A 12,772-nucleotide genomic window follows, 5' to 3' on the forward strand; every position below is an offset into this window, starting at 1 on the left:
TAAAAATATTGGATTATTAAGTAGATTATTTAAGATAAAATGTGTAAATGAATTAAATTCATTGGTATGAGAGACATTACTAGAAATAAAAATTTGTCTATAAATAAATTGTGCGTGTTAAATAAAGTGAATTGTATTAAAAATAAATAATAATTGAATTTGTATCGGGCGTTCGTAGGTATGTATGTATGACGTTAGACGCGTTCGAGGCGGCGCGCGTTCGCGAGCGCGCGGTCGCATCGGCCATTTCGCGTTCGGGCAACCCAGCCTGCTTGGCCTCACGGCTCGTCCGCGGGGGGCGGCAGCGTCGCGCCGTCGCGCCGTCGCGCCGTCGTCCATTGTATCGACTGGCTGGTGGCGGTGGTGCGTCGGAAAGTCGACAAGTCGGAAACGTCGACGTCGGGCGCGGGCCATGTCGCTCTCGGCGTCCGCGGCTCGGGTTCGCGTTCGGGATCGGGTGCCGGCGCGTTCGCTCCGTTCGTTCGTGTTATGGAGCCGCAGCTGAAGCAGCTGAAGCAGCGCGCGCGGAGGCTGAGGCGGCGCGAGCGCGCGCAGCGCATGCAGCGCCAGGCGCCCCGCACAGGCACCAACGAGGACCCTCTCGACTCGGCCGACGAGGCCGACCACCCGCCCAAGCACCCGCACCGCCCGCCCCATCATCGCAGGCACAAGCCCCACAAGCAGGCGCAGGCCGACGCCGCCCTCCACGAGGAGGATATCATCGACGGCTTCGCAATCGTCTCCTTCCGCACGTACGAGGACTTGGAGGTGAGTCGCTGTCACTTTTTTGGCCCTAACACAAAGACACTCGGCCCTAACGCATAGGCGGATTGTTTCTTCTTTCAAATTCCATACATATCAATCCTTTCACTTTCGATCTAAACGATGCTTTAAACGCACGTCTCGATATCAATTCATTGCCCGTCACTCCAATGTTTCATCTTTTGCTTTTGGCCTAAACAATACTTAAACGCGCACGTCTTGATTTCTTGATGTTCAACATTCTCCATCGCACTACAATAACTATCTATAAACACAATATTTTCAACGCGCGTCAGTCAAATGCTATATGTCTCTATTCAAAACATATTGCACAAATAAATATTTACACGCTACTATGATATACATTAGGACGTTCGTACCTCAACGCTGACCGAATGCCCCAACACTATTTCAAAATGTCATTGCCTATCACACTATTCTCGACGTCGAGTGTTTATGCACTTTGATATTCATATTCTAAACGCACGTTCCATTATAGACCACGCTATCCGTAACCCGAACGCTTCAACAATATATATACCTTCTTGCTTATTACAATTTTAAATTTAGCACAGCTGCTTTATAAACTTTGTTGTTCGCACACCGACAATCTTTTGTTTTATATGCATGTTTCGGTGACATGTATGGTTTGTTTGTTTTGGTCTAAACGTATAACGCACTGCAATCCAAAACCATGGATTCGACTCCCGCAGCATGTTTTCATTTGCAACACTTTAATTTCAGTCTAGTTGTAACATTAACATATTCAAAACGTTTTCAACACAAAAACACACAACCGGAATAACATACTTTGTAAGTTACTGGACTAAAAATATAGAACCATGGTTTATAATTAATAAAATACATAATATCTATTCCCAGAGTTCAGTTTCAATCCTGTGTGTCACATTAGTCACTCGTATATGTTGATTGTTACCCCGTTGTAATGCATTGGGCTACAAGGAAAGATTTACAATAAATTAATTATACAAAAATACTTAGTAGACACTAAAATATACAAAATATTATTATTTTACTATGCAAAAGGCTGGACCGGCATAGTCTATTACATACTCCTAGTATTAGAACCAAAATTAAATGAGCAATATATATAAAATAATTGTTCCATAAAACGAATTGTTTGTGCATTACTGTTGGACAAATTAGGTACCAGCGAGCCAGCATTTGTTAGAACAGTGAACACCTTGCGAATAGCTCTCTGCTACGAATCCTTTTCTGAAGGTTTACTTTACATAAATGCACAAACAATTCGTTTTATGGAACATAGTATTTATTTTAATGCACATATTTTATTGAAAAATCACTAATTGAAAGCTATAAAATTTATGTTACATATTACCAATTCCCAGACTTCAGTTCGGTGTGTCACAAATACTCGTAGGTGCTGATTCTTACTCCGTTGTTAACGTATCGGGTTAGCACCTGTCATGTTACAATGGAATAGTGTTCCAATCATACCTGAACATAAATGTTTCTATTCTGGGTCATATTTCCTATCATCGGTGATGTTTTTGTAACTTCCGAAGCCATCGTATCCGACGTAAAGATCAAACTTTTATCAACTCTCATCTGTTTCTAACACAGATGGCTCTAAAACCACCACGTTAACATACACAAAAGACAAATTGCTATATAATTAAATGATATATTGGACGATCGCAAAGTCGTATTGGCTCGGTGACAAGATAATAACGGCCTGTTAGCCTCGGTTGATACTCGGTTATTTACGGGACTGCCTTACTAAAAATACTCGAGATGCTTCAATGTTTGCATTTCATTATCTCACATGTTAGATAGTCGAAATTGAAAGTCTCCGTCGATCCGAGCTTTGCCGACTAACGCCGGAACCTCTACAATTGAGAAACGCCTTTCGAGTATTTCTCTTTCGTTGTACGTATCCGACGGACTGACACATTATGCAAAAATATTTATTTATGTAAATACAAGTCGACATTTACCTTCATTGCATTTTTAACGGACTTAACTTTGAATCCGCGGTGGCCTTAAACTATTTTTTCATAAATTCGTCAGTCGAGCGTTACAGGTCAAGAATCATTTTCCTTGGTGAATATGCATTTTTGTTGTCATTCGTTAATTTGTTGTTTTTAAAAGTTTATCTGATAACCCTGGTGTGTTGTAAACCCGTTATTAGGGTTTCTCAACTTACTCGGTGTGTACGTCTGAATGCAATTAAAACTTCCTTGTGTTTAGTCATAGTTCAACCGCCACAATGAAATTAATATTGTGCAATGTTGCACAAACATATTATTGCACTATTATAGTATTTAAAATTACATCTATTTATAAATAAGACATGTTAAATTTTTATCAGTGTGCAAATGTAATAGTTGCAAAGAGATATTGTCACATTAACTTTTAATACATAATTTAATTGTAATTAGTGTGAACGTTATTTATCATAAATTGACATTTAAAATTAACTAAATAATTATGTGACAGTACATACTAGGTATTAATATTATATGTATAATGGTTTTATAATACAACTGTCATTTGCATATCTACCAAGATTGCAAAATTGTTCACTTTTATAGCTTCCAACATTTAAAAAAATGGAGAATATGCTTATTTATTATTTTAAATTTGTCTATCGCCAACTAGCAATAAACAAATTTTAATCTTTGCCATATCAAACGAGAAGTTTTGGTTCTATGAATCCCATTACCTCTTCCAGGCGCGAGAGATATTGTATAGAACTTTTTAATCGAAAATTGATTTTAATTTTTAACTGTTTGGCGATGGTGAAGTATAGTATTTATTGAAAGTTTACAGTTTATGATACATGTTAAAACGATGCTATGAGTGGTCGACGGACGAAGCACCGCCGTACGTCAAACTCCCATCATAGTTCGCCAAAACTGCATTATGTTACTTTTAAAAGATACTCAGAAACAGACTATTTAATGTAACCGTATGGTTCTATCTAAAGACTCGTCAAAATAATGTTTCATTATACATTGAACACATTAAACAGATTTGTTATATTTGGATAACCATCCGTTCATTTATTAAACATATTCTTCGCTATTTTTTAACAATGAATGTGCTATTTACATTGCTCAAATTATATTATATTTTGTGTATAATTGATAAGTAAAGCTTTTATGGGTTTTATTGAAATTATATTTTTTCCGTAATAAACAATGGATATTTCATATAGACTATATAAATATTAACAGATAATTATAAAATTATTTCATCGAACCTGACCTACGTCAATACAAATTCAATACAGCAAACTTTAGTATTATTGTGCAGTTTAACAGAATCAAATGTACCTGCATCTCGTATGGATGCGTGTGTGTGTGTGTGTGTGTGTGTGTGTGGTATGTACGTATAACATACCCACATCGGTAAGGCAAGAAGGTAATACGATAGCTGCCGCTCTCCCTTGCGCCGACGTACGTAAGTGAGCTTATACAAAAGACAGTAAGAAAACTTGTCCCGGCGGCCGACCTAATGTAAATTTCATGGTTTCCCCGCACGGTCTCTATGCTTTATAGCGGCCCGTATTAAAGGACATATTTATAGAAGTCGGTAGAGGGTGCTTTATAGTGTGTTAGTACAAGATGAGATCGTGCCGGCCGGCGGTAAAACGCCACACCACGTACGTGATCTTTCACAAACGTAAGGGACATTTTAATAATGTCCGGACGCCGAAAAATTCGCCATCGTAATAATATAATAAAACGACACCCCGTCGCCGAGCAGCCCCCCTTTATGTGATTTTTTTCAATGAAACTACCCCCTTTTTTTTGGTATGTGAGCGCGTTTTTGTTCGGCTTCTGTTTAATTGGTGTTGGTTATGTTGGAGAAATGAATATGACGTTGAATGTCAGGTAAATACAATCGTTTATTTATGTACTAATAGCAGTACTCGCTTATGTGATATTTACCTGGGATATACCTGAATACCCAGACTTATATGTATGTATATTTTAACTAATATAAAATTTAAATTTGCTCCCAATAATAAAATGAGTGGCTGTTCTTCCACATTGGCTGCAGCTAGTGGATGCTGTTCCAGAGATTTTTTTGAAAAAAAACACGTTAAACAAAAACAAATAAATTTTTATTGTGTTTGATTCGTAAATTCGTAATCTTCTTTTGTTTGTTAAAATGTGACACCCCTAGTAATATGTATGGGAACCATTTTGTTTCATATTCTCTATTCTAAATTTGTTAATGGTTTTATAGCCTTAAATTTAATTATAGTTACGGATAATTTATTATAAAATTTTAACAATTGTAAATAATGGAAATGGTTATGAACCAGTATTGTGTATTTGTGTATGCTTTTGTCGATACGTATATATTTGAAAACTTTTATAAAAAAATCGTTTCTTATAACATAAACCTTTGGTATATCCAAGTTGATTATTTTTACATTAGAGTTTGTAATTATTTATAACATTTAAAAAATGTTTTTAATTTCTGTAATTTCTACAGAGGTTGTAGACTGGCAATAAATCAGCAATACAGTTTGAACCTTGACCTTGCATTTGAGAAAGAATTTGATTTTTATAATGATTTTTATAATATATTAAAAACCCCACTAGCTGCAAGCCCTCTCAGAATAAAATTAATGTTCCTGTTTTAAATATGTTTATGTATGTAACTTAGCAAAGTATTTTTGTCTAGTATAATATCTTATATAGTACATATTTTACTTTTACTAATTTTATTCAATCTTTCAACTTTTATTGCTGCACCCCCTCCACTAAAAATCTTATGGGCTCCCACTGGAGTGAATATCATACAATAAAAGTTTAACACTTAACTTGAAATATCTTGGATAAACAGTTTCTTTGAATGTCACCACTAAAGTTCTTAATTGAATATTCGAATTATTCGCCCGATTTACAACTAGACGAACATTCGACGAAATAGTATTATATAAACTTTATACTATTTCGAATGAAATTTGAAAAAAACTCTTAGAATGAAACAAATTGTATACTTGAGCAACACGTGTAGCCTTTTTTCTCTAGTGTGACTAGTGCTGCTCCAAAATATATGGTCCTTATATGGGCCTTTACATTGTTTCGAAAAAAATCACTTCTACATACGCTGTAAATTTGTTTATGACATTATCGGAAATACGTCTCTAATCAAAAAGTTTTTAAAATAATAAATTAAGCATTTTTTGACGCCATTTGCACAACATTGTATTATGCCTATTTTATAAAATTCAAAAAGCGACAAAGTATAAATGATTAATGAAAATAAATATTATTAACCAATAATTATTTTTTAAATAAATAATACTCTTAATTGCAGTTAATTGATATTTTACACTAATTGGTAAAATAAATTTATATCCGTAAAAACCGAGATTATATTACGAATATATTCGAATATTTTTATTCAATATTCGAATAATTGAGAACCCTAGACACCATTTATGATATGGACTTTTGACTTTTCAGCGATAAAGGTTGTGGCTCACGCATTTTAATATTTAAGGAACTATCTATGCACATTGAGCGTCAAACTAATAAATATGTTTAATTATGTCACAAAGAGACAATTTCCACGATTTATATTTGAGAACTGCTGAAAGTTAAAATATAGGATAAATGATCCTCAATAATGCCCACTATATTTTAATCGAGCATGTCATATCAGCAAAGTTTAGATCACTAGAACTAAGCAGAGGAAGTGATTGTGTAGTTAATAACTTACTATTGATACTTTTTCCACTTTCAAACGTTTATCTGGACGTTTTGCTCTGAAGCTTTTAATTGTATCGCACTACATTTACGGATATGCTTATCGACCACCAGTCCGTATCATAGCCGCAATCGTTTACCACGGATGGATTATATTTTTATGTTAAAATACTAACTTAGATTTAAATTTGTAGTTGCGTATCCAATACTGTGAATTCTTACATTAAATAATTGCATTTCTTCACTGCATTTTGCACGTTGCTTCTCTTCAGCAGCAAGCCTGCGATTTATCGCAAACTCTTCTTTATTTCTGCTCATAGGAAAAATGCGCCATATCGTTATTTTTATTCGCCCGCCTGTCTGGTATACAATTACTCTCCCTCCCTCTCGAATGGAAATACTTACTCCTTTCCCTTGATTTATAGATAACATTTGCGCAATAGATTCGATGCGATTCTTATGGTTTCCGAGCTTTATACTTTATCGCGAAAGCATCGCTGTGGGTCGCCTAGAGTTTGTTTCGCAAACAATTTTCGCTCTCGGACTGTGTATTGCGCTTACTGTTGCAGTTGCCACAACATCCCCAGTGGAGCGTGTTTTGTGTTTATCTGAAAAATGTACATATATTTGTTTTGACGATTAAGAGAATGATCGAGTGGATAGTTTGTGTATGCTTAACTTAAACATGCCGTTACAAGTATGACTGCAAGTAAATAATAAGAATAAAATCTATGTTTGCACGCATATGTATAACACCAAGTGTAATATGCTTAGTCTAATATTGTAAATGGATGTCTGATAACCTGTCGCGGATACTATTTTGGATGTAAACTTCAAAGCACATTAGACGTTTGTAGTCAAGGTGTTCGAATGTAGATATGTTTAGTACGCATTCCCAACAATCGGACTAGACATGTTGCTTGTCTCTGTGTTCAATTATATATCTTGGAAGATTGTAAATTTTTCCTTTGAAGATTTGCATTGAATGTTTACATATAAAATTGCTGCTTGTGGTTTTATATTTAATGCGATTGTTTATTAGCTAAAAATGTAGATTACGTACTTATATACTGTTTATAAAAATATATAAATGTATGTATTGTCATCGCAAGAAATTTGCATTCCCAGATGCATACACATAAGCACTAAACTGCTCAGATGCACTTTGTATAGCATGCACGTATAGTACTAATTTACTGCTAAAGGGTTTGCGTCGTTTCGACCGAGCTCAGCTCCGCCATAGTAAGTGTTGCTATATAATTCGGAACGCAATTTGGCTTAGGGTCGTATTGTACGGTTTGCGGTTTTATCCCGTGTATACATACGTATACCTCATCCCCGAAACTTTATTGATATGACGTTAATTCGCCGTTAATTTAGCGAGATTGTCCGTCCGACGTTTTTCTTCCGCCCTTCACGACTTAATTCATCAATGTCACCTCTCACGCCGCCGCTGCCGGGGTGTTATTTTTTCTCCTTTTTTTTCACCTTCGGCAATAACAGCTTTACGAGCTACCTTTTATTACCTTTAATTTTCCGCTTGCGCTTCGCGCGCCGACAAGTTGTTAATTTGGAGCCTGGTCATAAAAAAAATCAACGAAGGAACTACTACGTATTCATACCGTGATAATAGATACGTTTTTTTTACATTTTTGTGCAGTTTAATAACTAGCTGCGCGTATAATGACAGCCTTGTTTAAATTTTAAACCGTGGAGTTGTAATACCCGATGCACTTACCGAATTAGCATAAGCGTGCGTGTGCGCCGCGAAAAAGAGTTATCACAGTCGAGTCGTGTGTTTATCGCATGTTTCGAAGCACTGGCGTATTTTAATATAATGAACGATAGCAACAACTCGGATCAGCTTTGTATTAATACATACTGAACGAAATATTTGATTAATCCACATATTTCTAAGACTAACCGAGAAGAGCATTATTAATCATTTTTAGAAGTAAAAAACAGTAAATACACATGATTGCCAACTTCGATCATGAGGTGCAGATAATTAAAAATAAAAAGAGTTTTTAAAAACAGTTAGCAATATCGTCTAGAAAAGATATAAGAGTGGTAGTACAACTTATCTTGAAATTTAATCTGTACTTCAAAAGATCGACAGCGCTCTTTTTGAAAACATCGCGTCAACCTATTAAAACATTCATAAATACTAGACGGTTTAAGGAGTTCTCTATTAAAAACACTGCTCAGAAAATGGCGTCTTCGCTTACCACCATATATTGATAAAATTGTGATCTATTATATTCCACAGGTTTGCTTGCGTTTCTGATTTGAAATCTGTCTAAATATGTTGTTCATTGCATAAATAAAATTTTACGTATTGAATCGAAAGCGAAATCTGGTTCTGATGTATCTCGGTTGTATGTTTTGTCTCCCTGATAAGTTCGGCAGGTCAGGTCAGAGTCGATCGAGTCACCGAGGGTTGCTCAGTCTCAGGGGGCCGATAGGAGAGAGGCTGTGCCACTGCCTGAGAGGGCCCGTTGTTGTCGATTTTTCTGGTCTGTCTTTTAACTATTCAAACCTCTCAATTTTCACTTTATATATTGACTGCCTGAATTGCAAATGTGCCTTATATTTAAAAATTCGATTTTATTCAAATTTTTTGTCCTTGTATGCATTTATTGTGTTCATAAATTCGTCGCGTTTCAGTACGAAATGTGTCATAGTAAAGCTCTGTTCGACATGAATTTAATTTTTAATCGTGAAATTTGTTACTAATAAATTAGGTTCCACGTCAGTTTATTTTAATCGCTTAAAGACGGGTCCCGCACATGTGCGGAATTTTAGATTTTCAAAGGTGGGATAATGTATCATGAATCTCTATTTGTATTGTTCAATTTTATTGTTACCTATTATATTATAAAAAAACATGTTTTTTCAAATAATTGTTCTAAAAAAAAATTTTTTGTGGGATATTTATTATTTACATTTAAAAAGAGAAGAAAATAATCTCGGATTTTCGAGCAACTTTTGAAAAATATTTCAGGCATGAAGTGGTTAAACGAATCGGATGATAGTATGCATATACATACGTTTACCATATAATATTATTATTGAGAAAAGAAGTATACAAAAAATGTCTGTCTGAAAGTTTTTTGTCGGTCAACCTTGGCTGTGTCATTTTCTTTTTATTTTATTTTGCGCGGGCAATTCAAGGGAATTTTATGAGGTTGTTTGATGCATGCAATACGATCGTTTGCGGTCTCACTCTCCCGTACGAGCTCTGGTACTCTTTATTTGACTAAAATTTAATTTTCGCCCTCTATATGTTTATACGTATCCCGCAAGTAAAATGATTATTCAAGTTAACGAGGTAATAGGTTTTTCCGAGAAGCTCGTAGGAATAAATCTCGTCGTATATCCACCATGCCGGTGAGGGTTAGCGTTAATGCTCTGAACGATGGCCCCAATCATGTAATTGCCGTTCGAAGCGGCGCGATGTATGCGTTTATATACGCATTAAACGTTTTTGTGTCAGTTTTCGCAGTTTATAAACTGTGCGTTTATAACGTGCTATTTGGCAGTTTTATGTTTGCGTCGCGTATCAATGTTTGTTCGGGCGGCATGCGGTCTTAAAAATATATTTTATATGGGTTGTATATGTGGACTTTAACGCCTTTTTAATTTCAGTTGCTTACGTGGTAATTACTGTATAATTCGGCAATGTTAACGGAGATTATGCCTGTTTTTATTTTGTAACGCCAGATGTGTACTTTCGTTTTTTTTTGTTCAGGATATTGAATAGTACTTCTTTAAATAATAAATACAGGTGTATGAAGATCGTCTGGGTCGTCATTTTTTATTAGATCTCTCGATTTATGTTCATATGATGCACCTGTATTTACATACGTGCACCAGTGGAGTTTTTTTTTATTCTCATTTGGCAATTAACTAGTCCTCTCCGTTCGTGTATTATCATTGTCTTCGTACATTTGTCGAACATGCCACCGAACAAGTGTCGCACAGACTCGTCCAATTATCTCAATTGTTTTCGCATTGGCGTTTATAACGCGTCCAATTCATTCTCGTGTTTTTTTTTGCACAATACAATCATATAATAACGTCGAATTTCAGCTGTATTTTTCTCTCTATATTAACATCGCCAGCTATTCAACCCCCGCCGTCTCGTTCTATCGAGGCACGAAAATTCTGTTTTATTTACAGACCTCCCCGAGGGTCGACGGGGCTGGGGCGCTTATGTGAACCCATCGGAATCGAATAAAAGCCGAATTTATTTTTCCCTTTTAAGACTTTAGCCGTCGTGCACAATCTCAACATTTTTTCATGTTATTATTTTATATTATATGTATAGTGTATATGTACACATTGTACGCGACGCGACCCCACCCTCGCTCTCCTTTTAATTATAATTAATTGCATGTAATTTGCAATGCGAAATGGTGATCCTGTCAGCGGCAGGCCTTTCCTCAACGTTCGCGTTCTCCCGCTCCCGCTCTCTCTCTCTCACTCGCCTTATTTAGTTAGCGTTTAGGATACGTCATTGTTGTGACTAATAAAATGTGTGTCTATTGAACGGCGCTAACAAAGCCCTGTATGAATAGTTCAAATTGTTTTATTGGTAAAAATGTATTAGGGTTGTTAAGGTTATAAAGCCGATAATATATATAGATTATCCGCTATATTGAATTTTGTTTTTATGTTTATATTGTTTATTTATTGCAAAAGTATTCGTATTAATAAGCTTTATAATTATCAATTAGCGTCTCGGTGTCGTAAATGTAGCTAGTCCAAGTGAATTAATCGTCTCAAATGACTAAGATGGACTTGAGTTAAACTTAGAGTTGGTCCGTCTTTTGTCCGATTTGAGACCTATGTTCTGGACCACCTGCAGATTGAAGCTCTGGTGGGAGTCTACTAAACTCGAAATACCGGGACTTATAGAACCCTGCATATAATGCAGCGTGTTTAATCAATATTGCTATATTAATCATATTTACTCATGTACCTTTGTACGAGACGTGTATTGTTTCGCGTATTACTGATTGACATACATATTCGTATGCCAATTTAAATTCCCACAACGCTTAATAAATGTATTCAATTCATATCATATTATATTTATTTAGTTTCGTTTGGCTGCTCTTCTTTAAGGTTTTTGAATTGTGTTCTCTCCCTATATTATAAACAACAAGGGTAACAGCCTTTCTCTTTTTTATACATTCAGATTATGTTACTCTCGATGAAGATAGGGATATCAAAATAATAATAAAAACGAGCATGTGCCGGACACGTGTTGTAATGTTTTGTAGGGATCATCTCACGTTTGTCATATGGCTTTGTTTATATATGATGGCACACGATATCGTCGTATCGTTATTAGACGTCAGTATGAAAAACTATATTAAAAATAACATGTAATCGTATTTGTTCGTAACGAACCGGAACGCGCGCCGCCACACAATATGAACTTTATATTTCACGGCCTCATAAGCGCATCTTTCCAAACACATCCTATAGTACTGGTAAAAAAGTCGATCGGGCTTCTACGTACAGCGACGCTCGTTTATTTTGCGCCGACGAAAAACGAACGCGCCGTCGGGCAGTGCATTTAATGCCGTCGGTATTATTTATAGGACGCATCGCGTTGCGGGCCATATGTGATGTGCTCTCCCGCACTGCTGCTGCGAGCGAGTCGGCGGCCATGTGCGAAAATCAATAGCGGGCCAGGGGGTGGGTGGTGGCAGCCCTGCGTGCACTTCGCTCCCTCTCCAGGACCGACCCCGGCCCGTTGTCTGATAATGTGGATAAATCAGCGATGCTCATCGCGGACACGTGTCGTGTGACGTGTGGCGAGTGGTGGTTGGTCAGAAAACGATTGTCCGGATGTTGCAGTGAATGACTCAGGTGTGCGTAGGAATTGTGTGATTAGACTGTTGATGGGATGTGATCTGTGCGAATGAATGACGAACGGATGTGAATGTTTTTGAAATTGTAAGATGTTATGATACATTGTAGCCTCATAAAAATATAAAAACATATTCATATTTCAAAGTATTAGACTTGGTTTCCAATTTCATCGATTATAAATAACTTTACGATATAAAGTTCTCATGAAGCTTTACATTTCAACCCATTTAGAAAAGGTAATTCCAGGACCTACTACACGTTCTACCGTCACCACTATTTTTAAATTCACATTCATCTCAAAATGATGTAGATTAAAAGTTTTTGCTGGGAAACCGTTCAATTGTAATCAACCTCGGGACTTTCGAATACCTAACGACGTTTTCCGTAACTACTTGTACAATCGTCTACAA

At 36.3% G+C, this 12,772-nt stretch overlaps 1 protein-coding gene across 10 annotated transcripts in view; it reads left to right on the top strand.

Annotated features, from left to right (window-relative positions):
- The first annotated feature begins 287 nt into the window (after positions 1 to 287).
- The window catches only part of tay (tay bridge kinase), a 310,160-nt gene continuing 297,675 nt past the window's right edge, over positions 288 to 12,772 (top strand). For all 10 annotated transcript variants that reach the window (XM_088183449.1, XM_088183450.1, XM_088183452.1 and 7 more), the window contains exon 1: positions 288 to 768. In XM_088183449.1, the coding sequence (XP_088039575.1) occupies positions 490 to 768 (279 nt within the window). In that variant the 5' untranslated portion in view covers positions 288 to 489. The remainder of the gene's footprint in view (positions 769 to 12,772) is intronic.

The sequence above is a fragment of the Plectrocnemia conspersa genome, unplaced genomic scaffold (genome assembly GCF_051122295.1).
Source record: "Plectrocnemia conspersa isolate PC_06_02 unplaced genomic scaffold, ASM5112229v1 ptg000003l, whole genome shotgun sequence".
NCBI classification, from domain to species: domain Eukaryota; kingdom Metazoa; phylum Arthropoda; class Insecta; order Trichoptera; family Polycentropodidae; genus Plectrocnemia; species Plectrocnemia conspersa.